The following is a 16,651-nucleotide window of genomic DNA, read 5'->3' on the forward strand; positions in this document are numbered from 1 at the left end:
AACCAGTCACAAACTGTGCTCCTGATCCCCCACACTAGTTTTCAAGAAGCTAAAAAGGAAATCACACAACCCCCTTTATTGCATTCTAGTTCTCTGGCTCTCAATCATCATATAGGTCCAGTGCAATGAGACTTTATTTAAAAAACTCTGCTCACATATAGAAAATGTTCTTTTGAACTCCAAAGGTCAGCCACATTGCCGGGTCAATATTAGGTTGGATATTACCCAAAATATCATGCTGCCAGCCAATCCTTTAGTGTCTAAAACTAAAGGTTTATTATAAAAGAAACAAGAGGAGATTTGTTAAATGGTAAAGCAATCAAATACGTACAGTCTTCAAAGTCCATATATCAGGTTCTTAGCAGTATTGGTGAGTTGGTTGGCTTGAAAGTCCTTCTGAAACACATCCACAGCTTGGATGGGTCATTCAGTCCTTTGTTCAGAGCTTCAGTTTGTAGAAAAGTCACTTCAGAGGTAAGAAGCAGGGTTGAAGACAAAATGGAGATGTAGCTGCTCTTTATATTCCTTTTGCCATGTGGCTTGTACTTCCTGTGTCCCAAACACAAGCTTCACAGTACATGGGCATGGAAAAGCCATAGAGTTCTGTTCACAGGTATGCCCCTACAAGTCCTGTTGAGTGATAAGGTATCCCCTGACTCCTTTCAATAGTTTCATTATACAGCTGATGACCCTTGATAGGCCATCGAACAGGCTAGGCAGTGCTGATGCCAATCTGCCTGGGAGCGTCACCCAGAAACACAGCAAAAGTTTTGAAATACAGATATACTATACATATCTATAACTCATAATACAAAGGTGATGCAAACATATAAACAAGATGATCATACTTGGCCATTTATAACATTTTTACGTGGCATATTTGGTTAGATTTCTTGAAATTTTATAATATTGGTATCAACAATATTATGAAGTGTCCCGCATATTCCATACAGCATCACAATATGTATGAACATATAGGTCAGAAATGGTAAAAAGAAAATATCTTTGAACACCGAAGACTGGGAAGAGAACTATGAAGAAGAGACTGAAACCTGGTAGACTGAGTGCTGGAAGTAATACAGATACTAAGATTTAAGATGTTTTAATCCTTAATCAAGAAATAGCAACAAGAAGATTTATTCTATCTAGGTTGGATTTGCATAGTATTTAACATGTTTATTGTGTTTAACTTTATTTTGTGCTTGAAAATAATATAATTGGGAGCCAGTTATTGGGGGTAGTTGATGGCAGCACATCCCAAAGAAGAGAAATGCTCTTGTGTCCCCAATGGTACTGAATGGGGATAGAGGTACCAGCTTGAGCGCTTTGTCAAAGGGATGGGTATTGAGGGCTTATATTTAAAGAAATGCTACTAGGAAGCTGATGTAAAGGAGAGCCTAAAACCAGGAGAAGCACCAAACTCAGGAGTCAAGGGACTCTCTGTTTGAACAGAACCTGTCACAATGGGATTTGTGGTCTTTGGGTGCTGCTGCAATACAAATTGCCTAGTTCAAGACAGGCAAGATAAGGTAAAACCCCTCTTTAAATGTCTGGGCCCTCATGAATAAAACTGAAATTCTTTTTTAGTAGATTTTTAAGCCAATATTCTATTAAAGAAATTTAGTGCCGATTTAGCAGCAAAGAAACAACATCTCTTAATCCACTGAACAGATAAGGTAAGGTGGTACTATTACAAATCCCCACATATTGCTCCATCAAAATGAATCCAAGCCTATTGTGAATGGACCAACTCTCAAGTTGAGGAAAGGCTACTTATATATTCTACCCTTGGCCTCTAAGCAGGGACTCCAAGCAAGAGATGCAACTATAATGATGGTTTCCTTTCTGAGAGAATCTATCCACAGAAAACTGGACTACAGCTGATTTCATAATGGTCGGAGAGTCTTAAATTACTTGAGCCCAAGGCTCCTCACCCCTTTCCACCAAAATTCTCAATCCGACTGTCAACCATTTAGTAACATGCTCCTCTCCACTTTGGCCTTACTGGTGGGGATGCAATGAGGGTTTGGGTTTTGGCTGAGCTGTTTTTCAGGGTTTTCTTTGATATCTACAAGTGGCACAGTTGCCAAATACTGACCAGCCAGTAAGAGGTCATTTAAGTATGCAGCAGGGAGAATGACTTACTTTTTTTAGGAGAGACTAAGGAGATCTACCCATGGGGAATTTAAACAAACTGCTATTTGATGCAGTTTGATACCTCCCAAGGAGCGTATGATTTATCAAAATACCTCCAAGATCTGCGAATGAGTCATTGCTGCCAGGGATGGGCTCCCAAGTGGGAAGGAGTTTCAGGAGGCATAGATCTTACTGTATGTAGAAAAAGGAAAAGGGGCTCATTGCATACAGCTACATTCAGTCTAGTACATTTCTAAGAAAATTGCTTGTTGAATTCATTGACACTAATCTTGGGAAAATAAGTTCATGGGATTTAATCCTTTGTCATGTTTTATCAACATTAGCCACTAATGCAAGGTCTGTTCTACTAAGTAGATTGGTTCCTGTGTCCTAACAAGAAAAGGAGTACTTGTGGCACCTTAGAGACTAACCAATTTATTTGAGCATAAGCTTTCGTGAGCTACAGCTCACTGTAGCTCGCAAAAGCTTATGCTCAAATAAATTGGTTAGTCTCTAAGGCGCCACAAGTACTCCTTTTCTTTCTGCGAATACAGACTAACACGGCTGTTACTCTGAAATGTGTCATAACATGACCCTACCATTTCCTCTTTGGGTTTCTCTTGCATGTCTTACTGTGAAAATGATATAATACCATTATGTAATAGCTTACATGTTCAGAGTGCTATAGAAACTTAAACTATGTGTTGTTGAGTCCTGGGTACCTGATACTGCACCTCTTTAGTGTTTGGCAATTCTCAGAGGCCTCGCCTCTGGAATTTTCTTCTTCTATTTGGACAGATACAATTTTTTGACATTTGGGGCACTGTGGAAAGCTTATTGCTCTTCAGAGGCTTTACCTTATTGGTGATATTGGTATCTTTGTTTGTTTTAACCTTTTGGTTTAAAAGATAAATTGCTACTTAAAAGAGAAATTAAAATTACTTCTTAAAATATCAAACTTGTAGGATGTTCTATGGCTCCTAGTGTGCTTTATGATGAGTACAAAAGGAATGTCTGTTACAACAGGGTCCATGAAAGAGTGACTACTGGGAAAGACTTAATAAACTCAGTAATCCTTAACAAACACATGCAGCTTATGAATCAAACTATATATTTGAACTGTGGGGTTCAAAAGAAGCTTGTTTTGTATTCCTGATCAGGAAGCTTTAAATTGTTTACTTGTAATGTAGTGCTCCTGGGAATCTTGGCTCTAAAATCTTGAAACTCTGCTGCTTGAGTTTAGACACAAGTTTGCTAGCTCAAAGTCAGGAGCACATTCATAAACCTCTGTGGTACAGACACTGGGGAGGGGCAGAGAACCACACTGTAAGCGTGGATTACAGCTGAACTAGGAAGAGGTCTTGCAAAATAAGGCAGAGGTTCTGTGGAAATAGTATGTCATCATATAATTAGACATATATCCTGTGTCTGTAAAAGGGATCTGAATTAAGTTTGCACAGGCAACCTTAATTCTTGCATTTTCTAACCTTTTTGTGTGCTTGACTTTGCAACCTTAACATTTTTTAATGTAGCTTTTTGTATGTAGTTAAAACATAGCAGCAAATACACAGATACAGTCTACTTAGACTAGAGCAAAGAAGATCATATAACATGTCTTCACTGTTGGTCTCAAATCTTCATCCTAGCCATCCTAGCTGACTTTTGTTAAATGTTTAGCTAAATAAGTTACCCGTTTAAATAATGGTTTGTTTACATTTAGTGCTCAGTTTCTCTAGATAAAACACTGGTGGTTGGATTCATTTCCCAAAGGAAATTTATACTGTTTGTGTTTTGACTACGGTTCCTAGGCTGAGATCTGAAAAGATCTGTTCCCTGAACTTCAGTATGAAAATACTTTAACAAAGCATCCAATAATTCTGAATTGTTATCACCATTTAGATTTAATCTGAATACTTGTTGCTGTAGCAAATCTCTTTGATCAGGAAGGTAAATTCTGCATTCCCTTTAGAATTCTGATTTAGGCTGTTCCTTAAATCCAGAATGGGGCACACAAACATCTCATGTGAAAACCTTCTGGTGTTTTACCACTGCAATGCTGATAACTATCTTCTGGTAGGCAAGAGTCCTACCCAATAGGGGAGAGTGAGGAGTATCTTCAAGGTAGCAGTGGATTGCCATTGGGCCAGATCTTTGTCTCATTCAATAACCAGCATATTGGTTCATAAATATATTATTGGTTTTTAAATCAGTTGCTAGACTAGAGGCTGGTGGGCTAATATTCTTTGTCCTTACTGTTTTGAAGCAGATTCTTTTCTTTAAACTTCTCTACTGCTGGACAGTGCAATAACGTCTGTCTAAGAAAGCAGGCAAGTGGTTGGTTGAGGCCAATAATCTTTGATTAGGAAGGCTAGGGTTTTCTCTTAATACCTCCATCTGCCCTTCTCGTCAGAGGATGAAGTTAATGGAACTAGCTTTAATTTAGATTTAGCTTTAATTTGGAAATGCAAGCTTCCCAATGTTCTCACCAGTATGGCTCAGTCTCTTGCCAGGGGTGGAGGTACGGGCTCTGTCCAGTGTCAGTCCTTGTGCTCTCTTCTGGGGTTGGTACCAAAGATACTGCTTAGAAGTCGGGTATTCTAGTTGACAGGCAACCACATTATAAAAGACTGTCGACTATTTAGTGTATATAGGCCACGCACTGTCAGAAGGCAACAGTAGGTCACATGTGCCCTGGATCACATCTGACTGATGAGCTAGGAGTGATAGGCATATCAGTTGAAATTAATGTCATGTTTCTGGGAATAAATTACTTGTTTCTGGGATGCTGGCAAGGTCTGTTTGAAATGTCTTTTTAAAAGAAAATTTGCAAAAGTTAGCTCCAAGAAGATATTTTTTTCAAAAATATTGTGTATTCCATTTTTAATAGTGTTAACTTCTGAACTTGCCTTCAGAATTGTTATACACATGTTTAAGGTAACTGTGTACATGAAAACTAATTGGATTTTTCTGTACCTGGTGCAGTTCTAGTTAGTTAACCTGAATACTAAATTTATTTTAAAAAAAAGAAAAAGAGAGTGGGAGGGACCATTTTCCTTCTGCAATGGCTTGCTGTGTAAGGCAGGAGAATATCTCCAACTTTATTTTTAAATACAAAGGGGTACTGTTAACTTGAAAACTAGTCACTTTAGGGAAAATGCATTATCTTGTATATTACTCCCTCCTATTGAATCCCCTTTCCAATTTGTGTTTTCCCTCTGTGGTTTGAGAGAGACATTTCCTCCCAAATAGAAAATTGATTGTACAAGGGAAACAGTGAGGTTCACTGTCCATTCCGTGCTGCCAAATACTTAAAGTAAACAGTATGAAAAATACTTCATTACTGAAGTGACAGATGAATGTGAGATTTGTTATAAGTAATACTGAATAATGGTAAGTTTAAAAAAAAAATGTTCAGAAGTGGGTTCTAAAGTTAGTGTCCTCTTAAGTTCCCTGTCTCAATTCCCTCAGAGTGCTTTTTTGGGGAGAGGTGCTTTTATAAATAAAATGTATGTATAAAATGTAATTTATACTTAAATTGGAAGCTGAAGCAAGTGTAAGGTGGCTTAGTAACTTGCTATTGTCACCCCATGCTTTTTTCAAGTTTTGGTTTTGGGTCCTCATTCTGTTTCAGGAACATGTAGAAATGTATTAAATTTTAGTGATCATGATTCTTTCAACTTCGAATAAAATATAGTTGGATTTATTTATATATTTATTTTGGCAGAATGAAACTAGTACAGAGAAAACTGTCAATTCTATAGATCTTGAGAAACAAGACTCTCCTCCACCAAAGCCTCCACGGACCCGCAGGTACTGTTCACCTTCTCAGTTTTGAGCTTAGAGAGTTATAAAGTTTATACTTAAATGACCAATCCTGTCTCGTTTGATATTTCTAATGGCCCATATTTTGCGTGAACAAATAGATTTTGTGCAAGTGTAACAAGTATTAATTTACATAATTCCAAAGGCAAGTTAAAATGTAATTTACACAGCAATTGTTCCACCTTGTTCTAGCAATTTGTCTTAGGACACTGAATAAAAGTCTTGCATCACAGCAACACCACGTGTGATATTTAACAGAAATCCTAACCTAGTCAACTGTTACATGGTCTCAAGATAATATACTTCAGAGATTCAGACATGTATATAATTAAATTAATGTTGAAAGTATGTTTTAATGGGGTATATTTTGACCTTTGAATGTATTTTTGCAAACTTTAGGGGGCAAATTTACTGTTTTGAGTGTTGTAAATCAAGTGCTGCTTCTTTCCTGTTTGGGCTGTGAAGAGTGTGTGCCTTGTTTTTATAGTGTGCATATAGTTAACCTCTTCCATGCTTCCCTTAGTATGGGGTATTAGAAACTCTTCAAATTATATATTTTTTCCACCCGCTCAAAAAAAAGAAACAAATAAAAAACAAAAGAAACTTCTTAGCAAAGCCTTGTTGGCAAAACAAAACAACTTTGGAATATGGAAGCCAAGCTATTTAAAGATTATCCAGAAAAAGTAAGGAAAGCCTTCAAAAAGGTAATAGTAAACTTTTTTGAATCACCATGGCTCAGATTTTTAAAGCTATTTAAGCGTTGTTGCACTCAATATCACAACACCTAACTGATTTAGGAGTCTATGCATCATTTGGGATTTAGGCACTTAGGAGTCTACGGACTGGTCTGCACTGGGGGTGGTGGTGGTAGGGGGAATTGATCTAAGTTACGCAACTTCAGCTACATGAATATGTAGGTGAAGTCAATGTACTTAGATCTGCGGTAAGTTGACGGCTGACACTCTCCCGTCTACTCCGCCTGAGCCTCTTGCCCTGGTGGAATACAGGAGTTGACGAGAGAGCGCTCGGCTGTAGACACGATAAATCGATCCCCGCTGGATCGATCGCTGCCGGTCGATCCAGCGGATAATGTAGACAAGCCGTAAATCAGCAATATTATGAAGACTTTTAGGCTGCAGCTAATGTTCTGACTGCATAGTCATAGCAATAGAAGCAAGTTGAAGGGAGGATGTTTTAGAGCTTCCCCTAAATTGTCTATTTACAAAACTAACAAAGACATTTACTTTGTCATATTTCCCCCGATCCTGTAGTATCTAATGCACACAAAAGCTATTATAATGCTATTTTTGGTTGTGTACAGTATATGCACAAACTTACATACAGTGTTGTCTGTTATACATTGCTATTTAAAGGTTATATTTGTAAAGGTAAAAAGGAAGAACACTTTAATAATTAAGAGGAATGGTTTTACCAATTGACCTTTTATTCATTCCAAGAGAAAAAACTTAAAACTGAGAAGTTGGGAGACTGGATGTACAGATGTAAAATAGCTTGCAGAGACAGGCACACAGGGCTCTAGAGATACCTCCAGAAAAAAGAGAGTGAAAGGAAAATATGAGAAATGGAGTGACTCTAAATAGTTAGTTTTTTGCTCCCTTTCTAGAAAGATAAACATAAGCAATTGGAACTTTAAAGCAGGCAATAGTTGGGAGACAGCATGAAGAAAAGATGGTGAAGGAAGACCTGATTTTTTGGGGGTGAGGGGAGAATCAGATCTACATAAGAGGCGCCACTCTTTTTTGGGTGAGGTGGGGAGTGTGTGAGCAGCTGAGACTTCTGAATAGCCAAATTTTTGGTGCACATGTTAGATACGTGCCTTGTTATATCTAATGTAATATACCAGGTAACTTTCTCTGGCACTTTTTCTAATATTTCCTTATTTTCAACAATATGTAAACAATATAATTAATCTCCATCTCAGAATTATCTGCATGTTGAATTGCTTAAACCCCCTTTTTTGCTTTTTATTTTTCTCATACTTGTTTCTCTTATCAAACTAGTTTTAAATTGAAGGGTTCTAAGATTTTTTTTTTTTCCTTAAGGTCAGAAACATTTTGGAGAAATAATATGCAGTTTCTTGTTTTTAAAAAAAAAATATGAAAAAACGGAGGTACCTGATGATGACTGACCAGCAAATTTAGTACCTTTATTTTTAAGGGCATAAAGGAAGATACAGGAAATAACCAGTCAATGAATATTTTCTTTGCAAAATATTTAGACATATAATGGAATTAGTGACTGCACTTGTGAGGAAATGAAGCTGTTCAATCAACCAACTCATTTATAGAGTAATACTGATAGCATTTTTTGAAACATTTACTGTTTTGGTAGATACAGCATATATTTGGTCTTTATAAAATATTTTATATAGTACAGTATAAAAATGTTTTCAGTTGGTTAAATACCATAGCACAGATTAAAAATTGTATGACAGATGTTAGTTTTTACCATTAAAAATTAATCTCTTCCAAATGGAGTACCACAGGGTCAAGTCAGTATTGGGGACATATACTATTTAATACTTTAATGATCTAGAAGAAGGCCGAAGATCAGCATTAATCATACTTGCCAGCCTCCGAATTCGAGGAATATTAAACATAAGGATGATGTATCCACACTAAGTGGCTTGGAGAGATTAGAACTGTGAGTTGTATACAGTAAAATGGGATTTAAGACTGAAGTCCTTTTGGCTGGAGAGAAAAATAGCATGTGTACAAACTGGAGATAAAAGCTGTCTAGAAACTAGTGAGTCAGAATGAGTGGAGAGAACATGTAAAATGCATCTGAGATCACATTGCAGTACTGTTAGAGAGAAGTTAATTCTGTTCTCAGAAATAGTGATTTAATTTAAAACTAGATCCACTTTGACTCTGTGTCAATAAATGATTGTTTCAGAGCTAGAATATTTCATGCAGTTTTGCGATCTACTTGAGGGTACCAAAAAAATGCAGAGGAAACCACATGAGTGGCAAGGAAACCTTATCAGGATTAGAAAATAAAATGAGATCCTGAGTAGGCTAAATTTAGAGTCTGGAAAGGATGTCTTACAGGAACGTAATCAGCCTAAACAAATACCTTCAAGGAAATAGAAGTGGAAAACATGTTCACATTCTTGCAAGATGACATGGAAAGGGGCAATAATTTTAAGGCCCTTTTCCCTAAGACTGCCCTACTTCTCTCCTGTCCCTCTTCTCTTACCCCCCACTTCAGTAGTTTGGACATTGGAGCTATTCTCAGAAGTGGTGGTTATTTGGGAGAATATTATGTAAGAGATTTAGTGGGTAAAATAGTCCTGAAAAAGGTGTGGCATTCAGCTCAATCTGTGTGGTCTTTTCTGACCCCTGCTACTGTACCTTTGCATGACTTTTGGAGGTGGGACTAACTTCTGCCACTTCGTAGTTTCTTATGGTGGAGACAATTATTGTTGTAATGCTCATGGTGTGCCAGATGCATCCCAAATGCAGATGAAGATATAGTCCCTGGCTGGAGAACCTAAAATTTAAAAACCCAAATGGAGAAAACTTTACTTGTATGTAACAATCCTATCAGGGTGACACCCTCATGTCTGTCTTGTTATACTGTGTTGTCTTGTTATCTTGCACACTACTATCCTTCCTGTCTTTCTCCCACAACAATTCCAAATTTTAATTCCAGTGCCACTATGCCCCTTCTTTTCAATATTCTATTTCCTTCCTCCATATAGGTGAGACTAAAAATATTAATAAGATAAACAGAATCGCTAAGTGGGTTACAGACCTCTTGTTTCTGGATATCTCCTTGTAGAAATGTTTTTTAGGTGGGATTTAAATAGGGTGCAGTGGCTTTTACTGACCAGTTCCACATTCCTAGTCTATTCTGAATAAATTGCTTGTTCAAGTATTTAGCTTCCTTCAGGAACATTGGTGGAAAATGTTTAATCTTCTTTAGATTAACATTTTTAAGACTTCCAGTCAAATGGGTACTTAAGAGAATATATATGTCCAGTTTCTAAAGGGGTTAAAAGCAAGCAACTGTTCTTACCCAAGGTAGTAACTTAAAAGGGGGAAAACAATAAGACCTTTTATTTTCTTTACGTAATGCTCTTTGAGATGACTTTAGAAAATGAGCAATCAAAAATTGCTCCTGTCTTTAACACTAATCAGCAAGCTGTAGGTTTTATAAATTCTTTATAGCTTTGCTTTTAAACAAACTGAATGGAAAACTTCACTAACTGTATGCATGCACCTGAGTAACTGTCTACATGTATGATATGCTCAATTAAGCAACAAAATTTGTTAGCGCATGAATGAATAGGCCATGGGATATATTTAATATGTTATGAAGCACAAGGCTTGAGTAATTTCAGAAACCCCCAAAAATTCATGAATGGTCCATCAGTCCAGGTTCTGGAGAATCTTTGGTTTTATAAATCTATTTACCTTTTTTAAAGATTCTTATCTTTCTGTGTTAAGTAGTATGATAAAAAATAACTCTGTGCTAGCTTTATTGAAGCAAAGAAACAAAATTACTCTTCAGAAATCTGGTCCTAAAACTGCTTTTTCTGCCCCCCAAGAGTAGTGGCATGACCACTGAGCCATCACAATTGAGCAGAGTTTCTCACTGTAGAGATGGAGGAAGATGGAGATGGCAGAGTGGAGTAAGGAACTGGGCCAGCACATCAAATCCCTATCAGTCTTTGCTTCTGCTCTAGAGCTATAGAACTCCTACTGCTATCACAAATTACCTGGATTTCATGTCCCAAAAATCTGTGGATGCATTTTGGCAAGAAGTTATTTTCTTACTATGGCATCCCACTAACATGCCCTTTTCTAGCTCTTGGCTCACATTCCCATATGACCCCCCTAATCATTCCTTTTCTCTGCACTTCACTCCCCACTTACATGTGGTCAGTGGTAATACTACTTACCAGTTTCTGATTCTAACCTTTTTCCTTCCGTTATTGCAGGGATATGTTTAAACAGTTTTTTTATTCTTTAATTTTCAGTTGGCTTACCTATATATTTTCTTCTGTTCACTGTATCCAACTGTTACAGTTCTTGAATTTCCCCTCACGTACATAGTTTTTTATTAATGTTAACAGTTACAATAGCTATGGAAAAAGTTTGAATACAATTCCTGGAGTGGGTCTTTTTTATCTTAGCTCTTCCTGACTGATCATTCTAGCTTCCTCTGTTGAAGGTTTAGAGGTTTGATCCACTTGGGAGGGATTTCTGAATATGGTCTCTTAGAAGATAAAATAATGTGCTCTCTGTCAATTTAACTTCATATAACTGTTAGCCTGAGTTTTATCTGCGAGCATAAAAGTATAATTGTGCATTACGTATTTTGCCACAGCAACCGTTGGTGTATAGCGATTGATAAAATTATAATAAACTTTCATATACATATTAATGGGGTGAGATGTTGCCAAGAGGATTTTTTTTGTAAAAGAAAACAGGCTTATACCGGAAATAAAAAGAAAATCCTTTAATGCTTCATTGGGTTGGGTGATCTTGGGATATGTCTACACTGTAGTGTAAGCCTGGGCTCAGACTCAGGCTAAAACCCTAACCCTTCCCCTTCAGTCTACACACAGATCTCTTGAACATGTGCTCTGACCCAGGGTCCCAGGACCCTGTGAGCATGGAGGGTTGGTCTGAACCCAAGTCAAGATGGTACCCAGGGTTCAAGCCCTATTGTTTTGTAGTATAGTGTAGGGATGTTTTGCAGCACCCCTCCTTTCCTGGACTCTGGTCCTTGGAGTCCACCAATAATATCCCACAATGCTATCGGCCAACTTCCTTTGTCCTCTGTCTCCCAAGAATGAGCAGTTGACTCCATGGAAATGGAAGCACCCGCCTTGTTCCAGTGCAGCAGTTTGGTGTTTAACCCCTCCATTTTTTTCTGATTGCCAAGCTGCAAACACACCCTAGGAAAACCTTCAGTGTTTGCAATGGATACTGACCAGATGTCCCTTTACAAAGAGTGCTACTTCATGGTCATAGGAGCACAGCCAGATTTTGGTTAATCTCTGGTGCAGGGCCAGAAAAACTGGGTTTTAGTAAGAGTACTAGGAGTGACCATGAATACCAGCTACTAGGAAAGAAGATGGTGGCACTGGAAACTTACCGGACTGGCGATCAGTGCAGAAAATGGATTAAGCAGCTCAAGAGTACCAGAAAACCAGAGACCACAAATGCATCTCTGGCTGCTCACCACCATCATGCCCATTTTATGAGGAGTCTGACTGGGTGCTGGTGAGTGCACTGAGTCATCAACTGTGTATGATGACCTGGTAAGCTGGGATGGCGTCCAGCTGGTCCCAGAAGCCAGCATGGAAATAAATAGGAGCCAGTAGCAGGTGGCAAATGAAGTAACACTATTGGTGAAACTGGTCCTAGGAGGCAGCTTTGCCACAGGAGCAGCTGCAGCACATCTTGAGGATGTACTCAGAAGAGCTTTTTTTACACCCCCTTGGAGGAACATTCCACTGCAGAACTGGCAGCCGAAACAGAAGAGGGAGAAGCTACCCCAGAGCCAAGTAAGTTTCTGGGTCTATTTTTGTGTTTATTAATATAACAGTGGGAGCAATTTCTACTGTAAGAACCAATGCAAAAGAGATCAGCCCTAGATAGAAGCATGTATCCATTAATGGCAGATTGCATGCCAGTGCCGTGACATCGCGATGCCACCCTCGCCCACCACAGGGAATTCAAAGTAGAGACCAGGAAACACAAACAGTAAAACAAGCCTATAAAAAGAGAATTTTTACTGGGAAGGTGCACATTTTTTCTAATAAATTCCAGTTTGTTAAAATAATAAACTAATATTACTTTCCCTGTATGTATGTCGCTCAATACTCTGAGTTGGTAACAAGCTCCCTGAAAGGACTGAACTGTACGGTGGGGAAGAGGTTCATATGTAGTTCATTTCTTTTAAATGTGGTCTGTACATTCCATGGGTGATGAAACCACCAGTCCCAAATATGACTGGGGAGATTGAATTCAGTCCATAAATTTGCCAGGGGGGAGAGGGACTAGCTGTCTTTTTTTCATGCAGTCCTAAAAGACTGTATCGGAAGCCATAGGAGGTCTGAAGCCATGTGGAAGCTAATGCAGTATCCTATTGATTCCCCCTTGAATTCTGACCCAAACCCATAGCAGGAACTCCAGATAGTTAGTCACATTTTGAGGAAAGGTATTTTTCAGGGCCACCTCAATAGTTCACCAGCCCACTCCATTTATGGATTTGGTGTTCAGTCACCATATGTATGAATACTTTGGTGGCATGCAATTTTTCTCACTGCGATTTAATCTGGCTGTGTCCAAGGAGCTTCTGTGGTCTGGAGAAGTCCTCTGCCAATATATTGACATTGAGTATCAAAAAGTAACATTTTCTATCCTTGAAATTCGAAAAAGACTTTTATTTGGTGCTCCTGCATAGTGATATTCAAGATCTGTGTCTTGTCCTGTTCCAGGCCTCTCAAACTCTACATGTTGCAATACCTCCTTAGCTTGCCCACATTGCAGAAGCCTGACTCGTCGTACCTTCGTAAATGGTTCCAGGAGGAAGTATGACTAATTTGATTGAAGTTCTGGACTGGGCCAATAAGTAGCGTGAGTACCAAAGGCAAAGGGACTTGCGGCAAGAAGAAAGACATACTGAGAGGCAAGTGGACAGGCTTGGGCTGGCTTTGCAGCTTGAGGACAAGGTAGCAGCATGGAAACAGGCACTCTTCACGGATCCTGGAACAAGAATGGCAGCTAGAGGAGGAAGAGAGAGCACAACAGAGAGTTGTTTGAGTGGCTGCTACCTCTAATGGCAGCCAAAGTGCAGGCTCCTGCTGCACCTGCACCATGGCCTTTGTCCCCTCCATGGTACCTTGGCCTGCATTCCAGGACCAGCTTGGACAACTCCATGGCTGGGTGGCCCATTCACTGGGACCCTATTAGTGACAGGACAGGGCAAATGTGTCTCATGCGGTCCTCAGTATTGAACCTCTCCCCCATGGACACCCCTGTCCCGGCTGCAAGTGTGTGGAAAACATGGAGGGTGTCTTGTATATAGTTCAACTATTTGCACTTGTTTATGCACTTGGCTCTTGGTTATTTTTAAAGCTTTTGGTGTTGCTGATTTGGTGTGCTAAAGGCAGCTGGCCTGCCAGGCAGCAGTTTAATATTGTACTTTTCCAATACATGTCTGAAAATAAAGATTTTCATTTTGTAAAGAAATTTTATTGTCACGGCAACACAACATATATACTAAAAATAAACGCATGGGAGATCGTATGCCAGAGGTGGGGAACCTTTTCTGTGTCAGGGGACATTGACCCATCAAAAAAAATCAGTGGCGGTCTGCATACGTTCAGCTCACTTGCATGGGGGACATTGAGGTTTGGGGCTTCCACACACAGCAGGGCAAGCCAGTGCGCGTGGCTCCAGCCCCCCCGTGAGCGTCGGCTCGCCCCACCGAAGGCGGGGGAAGCCCCAAGTCTCCCTTCCCGGTGGGTGAGTTGAATGTATGTGGCCTGCAGGCTGGATGAAAATGAGCGAGAGAGAGGTTCCCCACTCCTGTTCATGCAAAACCCATGTCTCGATACAGCTATAAACATCAATCTACACTATTTTCCCCCCTCCCGCCCCCGCATTTCATAATAAGCAGTCATGTCATTCAAAAGGACAGTACAGGGTGATCAAATCCCCTCCCACAAAAGTAATCAGTGCTTACCCGATCCCCACCCCCAACAAGCACGTTCATAAACATACTATTCTCCCTCTGCCACTGGCCCTTGCCAGTCCATAATGTGGGAACACAAAGCATCCCTAATTTCTGTTGCCCCGGTGTATCCAGCTGCAGCTGTGTTAGGTGCACTTTGTGGCTGAGTGTCTGTCATATTTCCATTTGGGAAAATAGCTCACCTTTGGCTTCACAAAGATTATGAAGAACACAGCAAGCCACAATAATGGTGGCTTTGGTGACACTGAAATCCAGACAGGTCTGTAAATATTGCCAGCAGGATTTCAATAGGCCAAACGCACATTCCATCACCACTCTGCACCTGCTGAGACTGTAATTAAACCTTTTTTTGCCAGGGCCTCTAAGATCAGGGTATGGTTTCACAAAGCAAAAAGGGACATGCTGGGTCCCTGAGAATAACAGTGAGTACCTGTTTATGACAGTCATGTGGTGGGAATAGTGTTCCAGCCTGTCTCAGTTGGTGGGAAAACCCTGGTGGTATGAACTTTTCCAGTGCAGTCAACATTGAGGTTCATAATTCAGCCTCTTTTGTCCACAAGGTCCTTCGTAACTATGGAGTAAGACCCTTTGCGGTTTATGAATTCATGTGCTCCTTGAGAGGGGCACACGATGAGCATGAGTCCCAGCAATGGCCCCATTGCAGTTTGGAAACCCTCTGTCACACTGTTTGGAGTGGCTCATAACTTTGAGTGCCTACCTCAGGACAGACAGTCAAAAACAGGGCAGATACCCCAAACTGGTGGTATGTTCTGTAATTTGATTTCACCAGCCCAGTAACAAATATGAACTCTTGGATCATTGTAGTAGTCTTACATGGAGTCACAGACAGACTGGAGAGCCCAAGGGGACTGTCTTGTCACCAAAAATCACAAAATATTCAGGTTGTTTCTAGTCCCAAGAGACCAGTCACGTACCCTAGATCTTACACCAAAAACAACACTTGTAGCTAATCCTGTAATAAACGATCTAAAAGTTTATTAACTAAGGCCATGTCTAGTGTAGACGTGATAAACTGATCCCCGATTGTTCTGCCATCTACTCCAGAACTCCACCATGACGAGAGGCGGAAGTGGAGTTGATGGGGGAGCGGCTGCAGTTGATCCCGCGCTGTGAGGACGCAAAGTGATTCTAAATCTAAGATGCATCTACTTCAGCTACACTATTCTCGTAGCTGAAGTTGCATATCTTAGATTGATTCCCACTCCCCCCCAGTGTAGACCAGGCCTAGGAAAAATAAATTAGTTATTTACAGGTTAAAGCAAGCAAACATATATACACAAATGAGTTACCATCTATGGTTTCTAAAGGTGACAGAAATGTAGTAATCTCTATGTTCAGAATGTTTTACAGGGTGGATCCAGGTTGACCCTGGGGATCTATGCTTTGGTTTGGTGTCTCTGGCCCTGTGAGAGTTCAGACAGCAAAGAGAACTATTTCTTCTTGTGAGCCCCTTTTATATGGCCTTTCACCAGAGTACAAACCAATGGGATGAGTGCTCCTGCATATAAATTCTTCATGGGTGGATGGGGCAATCAAGAAAGCTCTTTGTCCTAGAGGGCCCACCAAGTCTTGATAGGTTTCAGAGTAGCAGCTGTGTTAGTCTGTATTCGCAAAAAGAAAAGGAGTACTTGTGGCACCTTAGAGACGAACCAATTTATTTGAGCATAAGCTTTCGTGAGCTACAGCTCACTTCATCGGATGCATTCAGTGGAAAATACAGTGAGGAGATTTATATATATATATGTCTTGATAGTTTGTCTTGATGGGTGGTGAGAACCACTCTTCCTGTCTCTGTTCACAAGTTCAAAGCAGGCATTTTTACAATTTTATAAAACAAACTTCTATCTTACCTTGTAACATGGAATACAGACATTACAAGTGAGATTAATGCATGCAGCAATTTACAAGCATTTCATAGTCTAAATATATCCTTATA

At 39.7% G+C, this 16,651-nt stretch overlaps 1 protein-coding gene across 6 annotated transcripts in view; it reads left to right on the forward strand.

Moving 5' to 3' along the window:
- The window catches only part of PTPN12 (protein tyrosine phosphatase non-receptor type 12), a 150,578-nt gene that overhangs the window by 100,025 nt on the left and 33,902 nt on the right, over positions 1-16,651 (forward strand). For all 6 annotated transcript variants that reach the window (XR_012156837.2, XM_073328578.2, XM_073328580.2 and 3 more), the window contains exon 12: positions 5,861-5,946. Coding sequence is in view for 5 of the 6 variants with exons in the window: in XM_073328578.2 (XP_073184679.1) it covers positions 5,861-5,946 (86 nt within the window). In the remaining variant the exon portion in view is untranslated. The remainder of the gene's footprint in view (positions 1-5,860; positions 5,947-16,651) is intronic.

This window comes from Lepidochelys kempii, chromosome 1, assembly GCF_965140285.1.
Source record: "Lepidochelys kempii isolate rLepKem1 chromosome 1, rLepKem1.hap1, whole genome shotgun sequence".
Lineage (NCBI taxonomy): Eukaryota > Metazoa > Chordata > Testudines > Cheloniidae > Lepidochelys > Lepidochelys kempii.